Consider the following 11,131-nt stretch of genomic DNA (forward strand, 5'->3'; position numbering starts at 1 on the left):
CTACAGCAAAGATCCCTTTTATTTTATCTGCTGGGATTTCATTCTGAATGTGCAAAAAAAAAAAAAAGATTTTAAAGTGTCACGTTTTTTCCTGCAGATTTCAGAAAAATATGGGCTGCCTGAAGAAAGCATCTATAAAGTCTATAAAAAGTGCAAACGAGGGTAAGCAAATCTCCCATCTGCATTTGCACTGGGCGCCTAGGATCTTTGTACCCTTTGGTGCCCTGCCACGGGATGAAACCGTATTTTAACAAGATAATAAATACCAAAGCTATGGGAGGTCTGGGCCATTTGGAGCATATAAAACACAGAACTCTTTCTGCCCTTTAAAGATTTGGGATAACGTTTGTTTGTACTAACTTTATTCTGAGTGGTGAAGTCTCCTCGGGAAAGGTGGGGGGAGGAGCTGGTTGGGTGGTTTAATGGATGATCTCTCAGAGTGAAAGCCTGGGCTTAGAGTGAATTTATCTTATCTCAATCTGCGAGGTACAAATGTTTGCTTCTCACAACTAGTGTGCATAACTGGCATCAGGCCTTGCCCGGATCAGGACCGGCCAGTGTGGAGACTGTTGGGCTGCAGAGAAAACAGCAGGGTTAGAAAGCTTTGCATTGTGTTCCACTGACTCTTCCCAAGGGTTAGGTACAAACAGGGCACTTTCGTTCCCAGTTTTGCCAACTCATCAGCCATCATTCGCTAATGGAGTGATCCACACCATGGGAGTCCTTCCTGGACTCTGGTAGGTGATGGTCAGACCCTACATATGAACACGCACCCTGAATATATAGATGCCACGGACAGAATGAACCTTAATAGGAATTTAGACCTAAACTCCTGCCTTGATTAAGAAAAGGATTTGTATCTCCTGCTGAAGGCACCGCTATGAAAACATGTTGTTCTTTGGTGCGTCGGTTTGATGTGCTGGGGCAACAGGCCCTGTCTAGAGCAGCCGTCCAAGCCTGAGCTAGGTCAGTGGTGATGAAGGTTGTTACCATCTGCTGGTCGTCTGGTGGCTCATGTGAAATGAGTCAGAGGGGCTGCGTCTCACCTGGTTCCAGTGTGTTCACGTCACAAAGCACGTCACTAGCTGGCTCCTAGGGTTGACTAACCCATAGACTGAACTCCCTTCTCTCCCCTATAGGTGGTCCCTCCAGATCATTGTTAAGGTACATTGGGCAAGATCATCAGCTGGTGTAAACCGGTGTCGCTGCATTGACATGAATGGGGCTATGCAAATTCTCACCGGCTGATGATCTGACCCATTTCCCATAGTGCTCTGTGGATAAATAAAGGACACAGTCTCTGGGGCTGCCAATCCAATATGGAATTCAATGGGGAAAAAAAATTCAGGGGTGATATAAAACATTTCCAAGAGGTCTCCAAAAACCCAAGAACGTTGGGCTCCAACCCCACCAACAATGGAATGAATGAGACTGGGAAAGTCCTCTTCGAGTCTGTCTTTGATAACCACACAAGGTTTGTGAAGGCAGCTTTAATCAGTGTCGGACAGTATTTTACTCTGGTACTTTTGATTCACACCTTTGCCCATTAGCTATTGTAGAGGGCTCGTTAATGACTTCCCGGAAACAAGTAGGTGGCCTTTTAGCTCCCAGGGTTGAGCTGTCTAAAAGTTTCCTTCAATGACTCCAGAAGAGCAAAACCGTGTCGTAGTGGTGGTGCCTGCACGTCCTGCCATGGCATTGTGGGAGATGAACTTCAAGGACAGCCCTATCCCTACCCTGCCCTACAAAGTGACGGGAGGACTTTTCACACAGCACACAACTTACCTGTGGAACTCATTGCCATGGGATGCTGTGAAAGCCAAAAACTTATTTGGGTTGAAAAAAGAACTGGATAAGTTCATGGCAAACAGGTCTATCGATGGCTATTAGCCAAGATGGTCAGGGATACAACCCCATGCTCTGGGTGTCCCTAAACCTGACAACCAGAAATTGGGAGTGGAAGACAGGACTGACTCACTCCATAACTACCCTGTTCTGTACACTCCCCCTGAAGCTCAGGTATGGGCCACTGTCGGGGACAGAACACTGGGCAAGATGGACAATGGGTGACCCACTATGGCAGTTGTTATGGGAATAGACACTTTGAGGGGTATGCAGCACGGTCAGTTCGTTCTCAGCTGATCATTTGATACTGTAATGCAGAGCAAGAGAACGGGTTTGCCGTGCAGCGGGATTCTTGCTAATCTTCTGTCAAAGGGCTCATGTTGCCAGACAAAGAATACGTCGAGTGCACTTTCACTGTGCCCTACCCCCACAGAGGCGCTTGTTGTGTCTGGAAAACCATGGTCCTGGGCCACCAAGCCGCAGCTTGACGTTATTGTGTACTGTTGTAATTATAACTTGGGAGCAACGAACAGCAAATAATAGCAATGCCCTCCTCGGAGACGGAGCGAATAGCTTTGTTAATCTGCCATTGTCTGAAAGGGAGGCTTTGATTGTTGAAGTTGAAGGATCCCTCCTAGCCACGAGGTGATCCTTTGCCTGGAAAGAGCTCAAGAATTTCACCAGGGGACATTATTGTACAGCGTCTTGCTTTCTTTGCTAAGTGACCCCAGAGAAAAAAGCCCTCGGAGTTGAAGATTGGAGCTGGCGCCGCAGGTGGGAGATTGGGTTGTTTTGTAACCAAACCATGTGCAAAGTGTGATTTTTGAGGCATAATCAGACCTGACAGGGACCCCCCCGCCCATGACAAACACGTCTCCCCTACGTGGAAGAACTAGTGCTTGTGCTTAGGCAGGGTTGGGAGAGTCTGGGGGAAGGACTTCTGGGAATCAGCCTTTTCTTAGTTCAGACTGTAAGTGATTCTTGGAGGATCCCACTGAAGGTGAATCCAACCCCCAGTCCGTGATCTGCCCGGGCATGTCTACTGCTGCTCTCTTTTCGGTTCCCGCTTCAGTCCCAAAGCTGCTGCTTTGGAAATTCTCTTTCTAACGTAACCTTAGAAACACCTAATCACTGTGACTGCCCCCGAGATGCTGGGGGGGGGGGGGGAGAGTTTTGCTTTGTTGGGAGTTCGCAGGGCAATATGGCACTTGCTGAACATAGCTACTTTGCAGATCCTGTGCAGCTCTGGGGCATTAGCTGAAATGCTCTTTAAACAGACCTTTGTTACTCAGACACGCTGAGATATGTGCAAATAAAGCCAGCTCCTGCTCTGTGTTTTCCTAGCAGTCAGAGACACTGCGTTATAGCTGGCGTCCCTTGTACAATTGAGGACGTGCTAATCACATGTGAAAAACCCTTCGGGGCTTGATCCCCATTGAAAACAATGGGCAAGATCCTCCACTGGTGTCAAATGGCGTAGCTCTGTTGACTTTAATGGAGCGACATGGGTTTACACCAGCTGGGGATCTGGCCCATTGACTTCAGTGGAGGGGTGCATCCCTGAGAACGCGCTAATTGCTATTTTCCAGAACGCGTTCTGAAATAAAGAACTCTGAACCGCTCCCTTCCCCCGATGAATGGGGAAAGACTCATCCGCTGCCAAGCTTATTTTCATAAATCCAGACAGCGAGTCCTCCATGCACACAGAGATATGATCGCGCTTTGCAAGCACCAGTGACTGCTGGAAAATGAATGAATTGTTTGTATTGGCGCAGGTCCAGGTTTTTAGCGCAGAGGGAGACAGAGAGGAGAATTAGAATGACGCCAGTTTGTGCATTAGGTGGTTTTGGGGATGGGGCTCCTGACAAGCGTCTAACAAGGCGGAAGAAACCGTCCCAGAATGTTGGCAGCGGCCAGGGGTAGTTTAAAGGGACTCTCGCTGCTGTCCCATTCCGTTGATGTCAGTGTGAGAAAGTCTGAGAGAAGTGGGCTTCTCGGGGGGGATCTTCTAACACACTCTGCACTCGCATCTGTCTGGGAGTTTGATATTGAGGTCAGTGGGAACAGAGCAACAAGCAGCCCTTAGTGCATCTGAAAATCCCATCTCAAGGCCCAGATGCAGGAAGGTGCTTAAATTTGTGTGTCGCTTTCAGTAAAGAGAGACATGCACACACACACACACTCACTCACTCACTCACTCACACTCTCTCTCTCTCTCTCTCTCTGCTAACTTGGGTCAGAACTGACTATGCTACCCAGCTGTGTGAATCTGAGTCCCCTGCACAGATGAGTTCCTGTGAGGCAGGGGAAAAAAGGGTCTTGTCTGGTTGAGGGAACCACCTATAACTTGATTTTTGTTTGTTACTCTATCTGATCCCAAGTTAATATTATGAAGTAATGAATGCTTGGGAGATAGAATCAACCAGAGGTTCTTATCCCTGCCCAAAACAGAGGAACAAGGAAATGAAAAGGCAACACATGTAAAGCAGACCAAATGAAATACTGTCATAGCCAACTTGTAATTAAGCTTTGGAACTCATTGTCACCAGTTATTGTTGAGCAAATACCTTACTCAGATTCAAACTCGGCTACAATCTACTAGATCTTAGGGTATTGCGAAATGTTTCCTGCTCTCCTAGCCTTCATTTTCCCTTTGCATGATTTCATCCTATAGCCTCACCCTGAGCAATTATCTTTCTCCTTGACATTTACTTTGTGGGCCTCAGCTGGTATAAACCAATGTGGCTCAGTGGAACAACCTTGATTTACACCATCTGAGGACATGGCATTAAAAGTGGGCCTTGTCAGCATGGTGACCTACTATGCCTGTCCCCATTCAGCTCATAGGCAGATGACATGAATTTCAGGATGACTCAATAGAAGTAAGGGGCAAATGTCATATAATTGTGAGCTTGGTCTGGATCTGCAATCTAAGGTCTGGATTTCTCTTCATGACTTACCTGAATCTTTTTGATTGAGAAATCGGACTGGAAACCCAACAGCATGAGGTTCGTGTGACTCCCAGTGCCTCATGTCTAGGAATCAGGATGAACTGGAGAGAACTCATGTCACTTTGGGTGCAAAGATTCTCTTTCCATGTTGGTCAAAAGTTCAGAGCGGCAGGAAAACAGCTGCTGAAGAAACCTGACCCAACTTTTCCCATCTCCCATAAAGCTTGTGTCTGATTCAAACCTAGATGAAGGTTTGATTCAGTTAATAGTTTTAATGTAACTCAGTATCTATAGTGGACCTTTCACCAGGCGGCTGCTAAATGCCTGAGTGAAGGCAGGTAGCGTCCCCATTCTACAGATTGGGAAACTGAGGTGATGTGGTGATTTGGTCAGTGTCACACAGGAAGTTGGTGGCAGAGCTGGGAATAGTCTGAGGCCCCCTGCTCTAACAGCTGGACACACTTACCTCAATTTTTAATCCGAAGTGGCGTGTTCACCCACTCTGATCAGTGGGTAGCATTTTTCAAAGCTGAAATAAGGCTGGGTGGGACAAGTCGCTTCCAGACCGGATGCCTTTCCCAGCTGTAGGTGGATGAAATATGAAAGACTTTTTGGAGATGCCTCATTTGTCATTTAAAGTCACCTTGGTTTTGGGTTGCATAAGGCAACAGCGTGGGTCAGACACACCTGTGTGACACAGCCCTAGATTTCCACTCTGTGTTTAAAGCAGCATGCAGCTGTCTACTTCTGGGATGACTGGAATCGGCTTACAAAGCAGAACTCCTAGTACAAAAGTGGAAAAGCAATTGAAGAATCTAAGAGGAGGGTTGGGGGATTTTGGCAGCTGGGTAGATTGTCATCCTACTCTGTGACTGTTTTGCTTCTGCCGCTGCCCATCCACTCACCTTTTTATCTGCCCCCACAGCCTCTGGATCTCTGTCCTCTCTCATGTTCATTGCCAAAGAGGCTGGGCCTCCTTGTTGTGTTTGTGTAACAGCTACATGACTCTGGACAAGTTATTTTGTGCCTCAGTTTACCCACGTGTCACGTTTAATGCCCTACACTGAAAGGCCCTAGATATAGGAAATCAACCTGCTTATAAAGCATTTTGAGATCTTCTGAAAAGTGCAGTGAAGAATAAATTATTGAGCACCGGTCACATTCTAAAGCATGTAATTAACAAATCTGAATGAAAAGGCAAACCTTGCCCCTTCACCTGCTTGATGCACTTCCTGTTTCAAAGGCAATCTGACATTCCTTGAATTCTGCACTGTTTTAGAATGGATGGGCCAGATGCTCTGGTGCTGTCAATTGGTGTATCTCCATTGACTGCCAAGGGACTTCGACGATTTACAACACCTGAGGGTCTGGCCTGTCCTCTGTGCCTGACAAATTACTAGATTTGCTAGAAACTGAAGCCTCTTTATTTCTGAGTATTGCACAGTTAATGCTATTGCCCCATTAATGATCCCAGTAGAGACCTGGAGGGAACGTGCTGTGTGCAATGAAAGACGGTTTGTTCTCTTTGCCACTTCCAAACAGTTCCGAGTGTCTCCTGTGATTTATGGGAACACAGCCCTGTGACGCCCTGCGACATCAATGATATTTTAATGAGGAACTCTGGTATGATGGGGAGCCGTGGCCTTGGCTTTAAATCAGCTGTTGAAATGCTTCTCCCCTTGCCCTTTATAATTTCTGGTTCCAAGCAGTTGAAGTTGTAACCAGTCTGCGGCCAGGAAAGATGTGGCCGCTTGGAAGGACAAAGAATTTGGAGTGCTGGCTCTCCTGCTGATGCTGTATATTCAGGCGGCATGTGTTCTTCTCTGCAATTGGCGGATTAGCCACTGGGCCAATGGGGCCTGTGCCCAGGGGCCCCGGCCAATTGGGGGGCCCTGGAAAAATGGGCACACCTGTGCCCCCACCCCGCTCTGCCCACCTAGCACTCCTGCTGGGGACTGGGGTCAGGCCGCAGGGGCTTGCCCCACTCCGCCTGCCTGGCGCGCCTGCTGCAGAGCAGGGGAAGCGCCCCAACCATGCTCCCTGGCAGGAGCTCCAGGCGGGTGGAGCGGGGCAAGTGCCCACACCCTGACCCTGCTCCCTGGCAGGAGTACCCAGGCAGAGGGGGGAAGCCCTTGCACCCTGACCAGGGGGATACGGGAGGAATGCAGATGGAAGAGATAGGGAGGGGCTCCCACTTGCTCTGGCCCAGGGCTCCACAAAACCTTAATCCGCCTCTGCCTCTCTGGGAGAACGGGCGTACAGCGCTTACATTCTGCACGGGGATCTTGGCGGTTGTAAGTGGAAAAGACTCTCCCGGTCAATTCTCCGCATTGCAGCCCAACTCGTCAATGCCCTGAAGCCCGGGGTAGGAGAAAGTGGACAATGCAGTATTCTGTGGGTGCCCTCCCAGCTCGCCCGCTCCTGTTGTTAAATGAGCAAGCCGGCTTCCCAAGTGGAAATGAGCCACCCGTTGCTTACCGCAGAGCCCCAGAAAGGAACCAATCGGTCACAATAAGGGTCTGGTTGCAAACTGGTTAGTAACCAGAACCCAGACTGTTTGTATGGTGCTTTGCCTGTTCAAAGCTCTTTATAAAAGACTATCTGATCCTCCCAGCACCTGTGTGGCCCAGGTAGGTCAGTCCTATTATTGCACCTAGGTGGAAACTGAGGCACAGTGAAGTGCTAGGACTTGCGCAAGGCCACGTGGCAAGTTAGTGGGAAAGGCAGGACGAGAACTCGGGATGTCCCAGTTCCCACCGCTCCGCAGTTAAAGTGACTGCTTGAAATATGCGCCCCTAATCCAATCTCTCTCCTCTCCTAGCATCTTGGTGAACATGGATAACAACATCATCCAACACTACAGCAACCACATGGCTTTTTTACTGGACATAGTGGAAGCAGAGGACAAAATCCAGATCATCCTCAAGGAGCTATAAAGAGCCCAGGGCTGCACTTACGCTGGGACTTCTCTCCTGAAGCCGGCAAGTTGGACCCAAACGGAACACAACCTCACGCCACGCCTCATTGCCTGTACTTGAACACATTCGTTCCCCTGGGAGGGAGACACTCAGCGCGAGGAAGTGCTTGGACAATCCATCTCAATGTGAACGTGGAACTTCTCTCGGTTGAATTTATTATTATTAATATTATTATTATTATTATTTGTACTTTGTATTTTCTTCCCCCCAGGCCACAGGTCAGAGTTTCTGTTTCACGGTTGGGATAGCAGATCTGCTAATAAGGTTGCCCAACGGCAGCCTACACATAGACAAACGAATGCTTTTGTTCGCCCTTTGTCTTGGCCTGTTGCTGAATCGATCACAGGCAGCAGCTTTCTACTGAATCGTCAGTCGTGCAGAACCTTCAAACAGGGCTGATCCCAGCCGGCAGCGCCTCGCTCCAAGGAGACTTTCTCAGATGCATTGAAACATGGCTGCTAAACAGATGCTGCCGGCTCTGGGCACGGCCCCTCCACCCCACCCCGGATGTAAATACCACTCGTCAGCCATTTGTTTTATACATTTCTAATGTAACCTTCCTTTTATATTTTGTATATGTATAAATACGCCTCGTTTTATATTTGACCCAGCCCCGGGACACTGAGAGCATTTCAAAACCGGGCTGCTTCACATTTCCCCGTGACCTCGTTTTTATAACCGTGTTGTTGGGTTGTTTTGTATATTCCATAGTAATAAAGGTTCAGAGATGGAAAGTGGACGTGTTCTTGCCAAACTTGGTGGGGCTTTGGGAGGAATAGGCAGGACCCACTGGGAAAGGGGGAGGGAGGCAGAGAAAGGATTGGAAGTTGTTTCATGGGCCGCGTGCTGGGTAATAACATGAAGATTCCAGGCTTGTAAAACTAAACTGGTTCTTTATTAAGAGGACAGTTCACAGAGAGGCTGCAGCCAGCATTCTAGCCATATGCCCACAGACTGACTTCCGGGTGTCTCCTCCAAACTCGTCCTTCCTGCAACCTGTGTGCGTCCCTCCAAGTCCATGTTACAGAATTAACACTTAGCTCCTGGACGGAGCTCAAAGGGTTCTTAGAACCACTCAGTAACCCTCATACACCCCTGGGGTCGAATGGGGGGATTATCTCCATTCTATGCATTGGGAAACTGAGGCATCAGCCCTACTTATTTCCTGCTAGGGATAATTCCACTATCTTCCTCTCCCCAACCCTCACAAGGCTACTTGGTCTTCCATCCTCAGACAACAGCCCTCCCTCAGTAGGGTCCTCCTGTGCCAGATGAAGTCATAGGCCCATGTCCAGGGCCTCAGCTCCTGGAGTCCTGTGATTATTGTATCAGAATCTCAGCATTCATTAAAAAAAAAAAAAAAAAGACATAAATGTCTAGTCCTTGTGACTGGGAAGGAAAGTGTGAAAACATGACCCAAGTGTAACCCGGGCAGCAATGTCTACCTGAGTCTGCTGAGAGTCTGGAACGTGAGTTGGCCATATACATCTCAATGGGGTGTTAACTCCAAGACTCCCTGCCACCATTTCCCAGGAGGGCTTAGTGTGCATCAGGAGTGAGTAGCAGACCCAACCTGCCTAGGTTCCAGTTGCTGAGGTAAGTACCGAAGGGCCCCTGCCAATGGAGGAATGGCGGGCACTGCTGCTGCTCCCGACATGGAGGGTGAGGGGAGCCCTGCAGCCACTCCTGGGTGGGGCGAATGAGACTCTTGGCACTGTCCCTGCCTTTGTGGGGATGGAGGGGAGGCGCCCTGCTGCTGCAAGTGGGCCCACAGGCGTGGGGCCTTGGGTGGGGCCCAGCTGGAGAAGAGGATGAGCTGGCCACAAGGGAGCCTGTAGGAGGTGGGGGCCGTGTGAACGGGAGGGTCATCTCTGCCTCTCCAAAAACTGCTTTTTGGTAATTGCCGGCCCGTCCTGTCCCTCTGCTGTGTGAGTTAGGAGTGGAGCATTAAAGGGGGAAGTGGGGGAGTGGTGGGAAAAGAGGGGCACAAGGGGGGGATCTGGAGGAATCTAGAATAAATCCTCCCTAGCCCATCTACTAGGTTTCTAAAGCTCTGCAACGTCTTTCTGTGGATCCTGGTTACCAGACAGGGAGTCAGGACTCCTGGGTTCTATGCCTGGCTCTGCCCATAACTCACCACATGACCTTGGGCAAGTCACTTCCTGGCTTAGTTGCCTCAGTTTCCCCACCTGTAAAGAGGGACTGAGCATTAATCCCGCCTTTGGAAATGGCTGTGTGGCCTCATAGCTGGAAAATGCCATAGAAGAACTAAACATTAAAAAAAAAAAAAAAAAAAAAGTAAATGCCCAATTGGTTTCTACTAAGCTACTGGCAGTTTGGGGCTCTGGGGGGCTGGGCAGACACACACACTGTGGGCTAGGCAGGAGTGTGCGTGTGGGGGGGGAAGTGTATGGGGAGGAGGCTGTGGACTCTCGGATTATTGGTTCCATTATCCCAGGGATTAATTTGGCCTGTTGGTTGTTCAGGGTAGGCGCTGTCTCTTCCCTGACTCGGGGCACCAGAATGCAGATCGTCAGTAACAACAGGCAGAACCATGGAAAATGTGCGGCCAGGTGCCGGAGCGCGCCGGGCTCCCTGGGTCAGAGATTGTCAGTGGTAACGCTGGGTCTCAATGAACGTTTCCTGTGGCCGTGAAAGAGCCTCAAGTACTGACTCTCCTGCCTTAATTCTAGTTTAGTGGTTACCGTCTTCCTTCCGTTTCCACTGGCGACGTGACTGAGTCTCCCATGTAGTTCAGTTGCATTCTCAATAGCTGCCATCACCTGTGGAGGGGGGTAGGGGATACACCCCTGTGCAGCTCAGGGGAGCAGAGGCAGTGGAAGGGGGGTCAGAGGTTTCAGAACCTGCAGAGAAGTTGCCTGATCAGGTTAGGGGCTGGGCTGAGAGGCGCAGTACAGATTTCCGGAGGCTGCACATGGGTCTATTTCCCACCCATAATGTTGCGAGGTTTCTGTGATTATCACAAATCCCTCAGTGAGTCAGTTGCTCTGCTGGAAAATCCAGTTTTGCCCACCCTCTGAGTGCATCGTGTTTCCTTATCGCCCGTCTTCTCGCTCAGCTCTGGGACTGGCAATGGGCACGTGGAGGTGTACCCCTGCAGCCCAGGATGGCACAGAGGAAAGGGTAGAGCCATTTTTCAGTGTGTGTGTGGGGGAGAGAATGGTGGGAAGTGGTTCATCTGACTGGCTATGCCCATGCCTATAGCAGGTGGATTGAGACTAGGAGTCAAATGTACCCATGGTGTAAATCCATTGAAGTAATGCAGTTACGTCAGGGATGAATCTGCCCTTGGATCTGATTCTCTTCTTCACACCAGTGCAATTCCATGGACTTCAG

The 11,131-nt window shown here is 49.4% G+C and overlaps 1 protein-coding gene across 1 annotated transcript in view; it reads left to right on the plus strand.

The window, feature by feature from the left end:
• Nucleotides 1-8,433, plus strand: part of GRHL3 (grainyhead like transcription factor 3) — a 45,121-nt gene extending 36,688 nt beyond the window's left edge. Inside the window, exons 15-16 of the mRNA XM_034754042.1 lie at nucleotides 98-162; nucleotides 7,618-8,433. Coding sequence (XP_034609933.1) covers nucleotides 98-162; nucleotides 7,618-7,732 — 180 coding nt within the window. The 3' untranslated portion in view covers nucleotides 7,733-8,433. The remainder of the gene's footprint in view (nucleotides 1-97; nucleotides 163-7,617) is intronic.
• The last annotated feature ends 2,698 nt before the right edge of the window (nucleotides 8,434-11,131 follow it).

Source organism: Trachemys scripta, chromosome 20 (genome assembly GCF_013100865.1).
Source record: "Trachemys scripta elegans isolate TJP31775 chromosome 20, CAS_Tse_1.0, whole genome shotgun sequence".
Classification (NCBI taxonomy): domain Eukaryota; kingdom Metazoa; phylum Chordata; order Testudines; family Emydidae; genus Trachemys; species Trachemys scripta.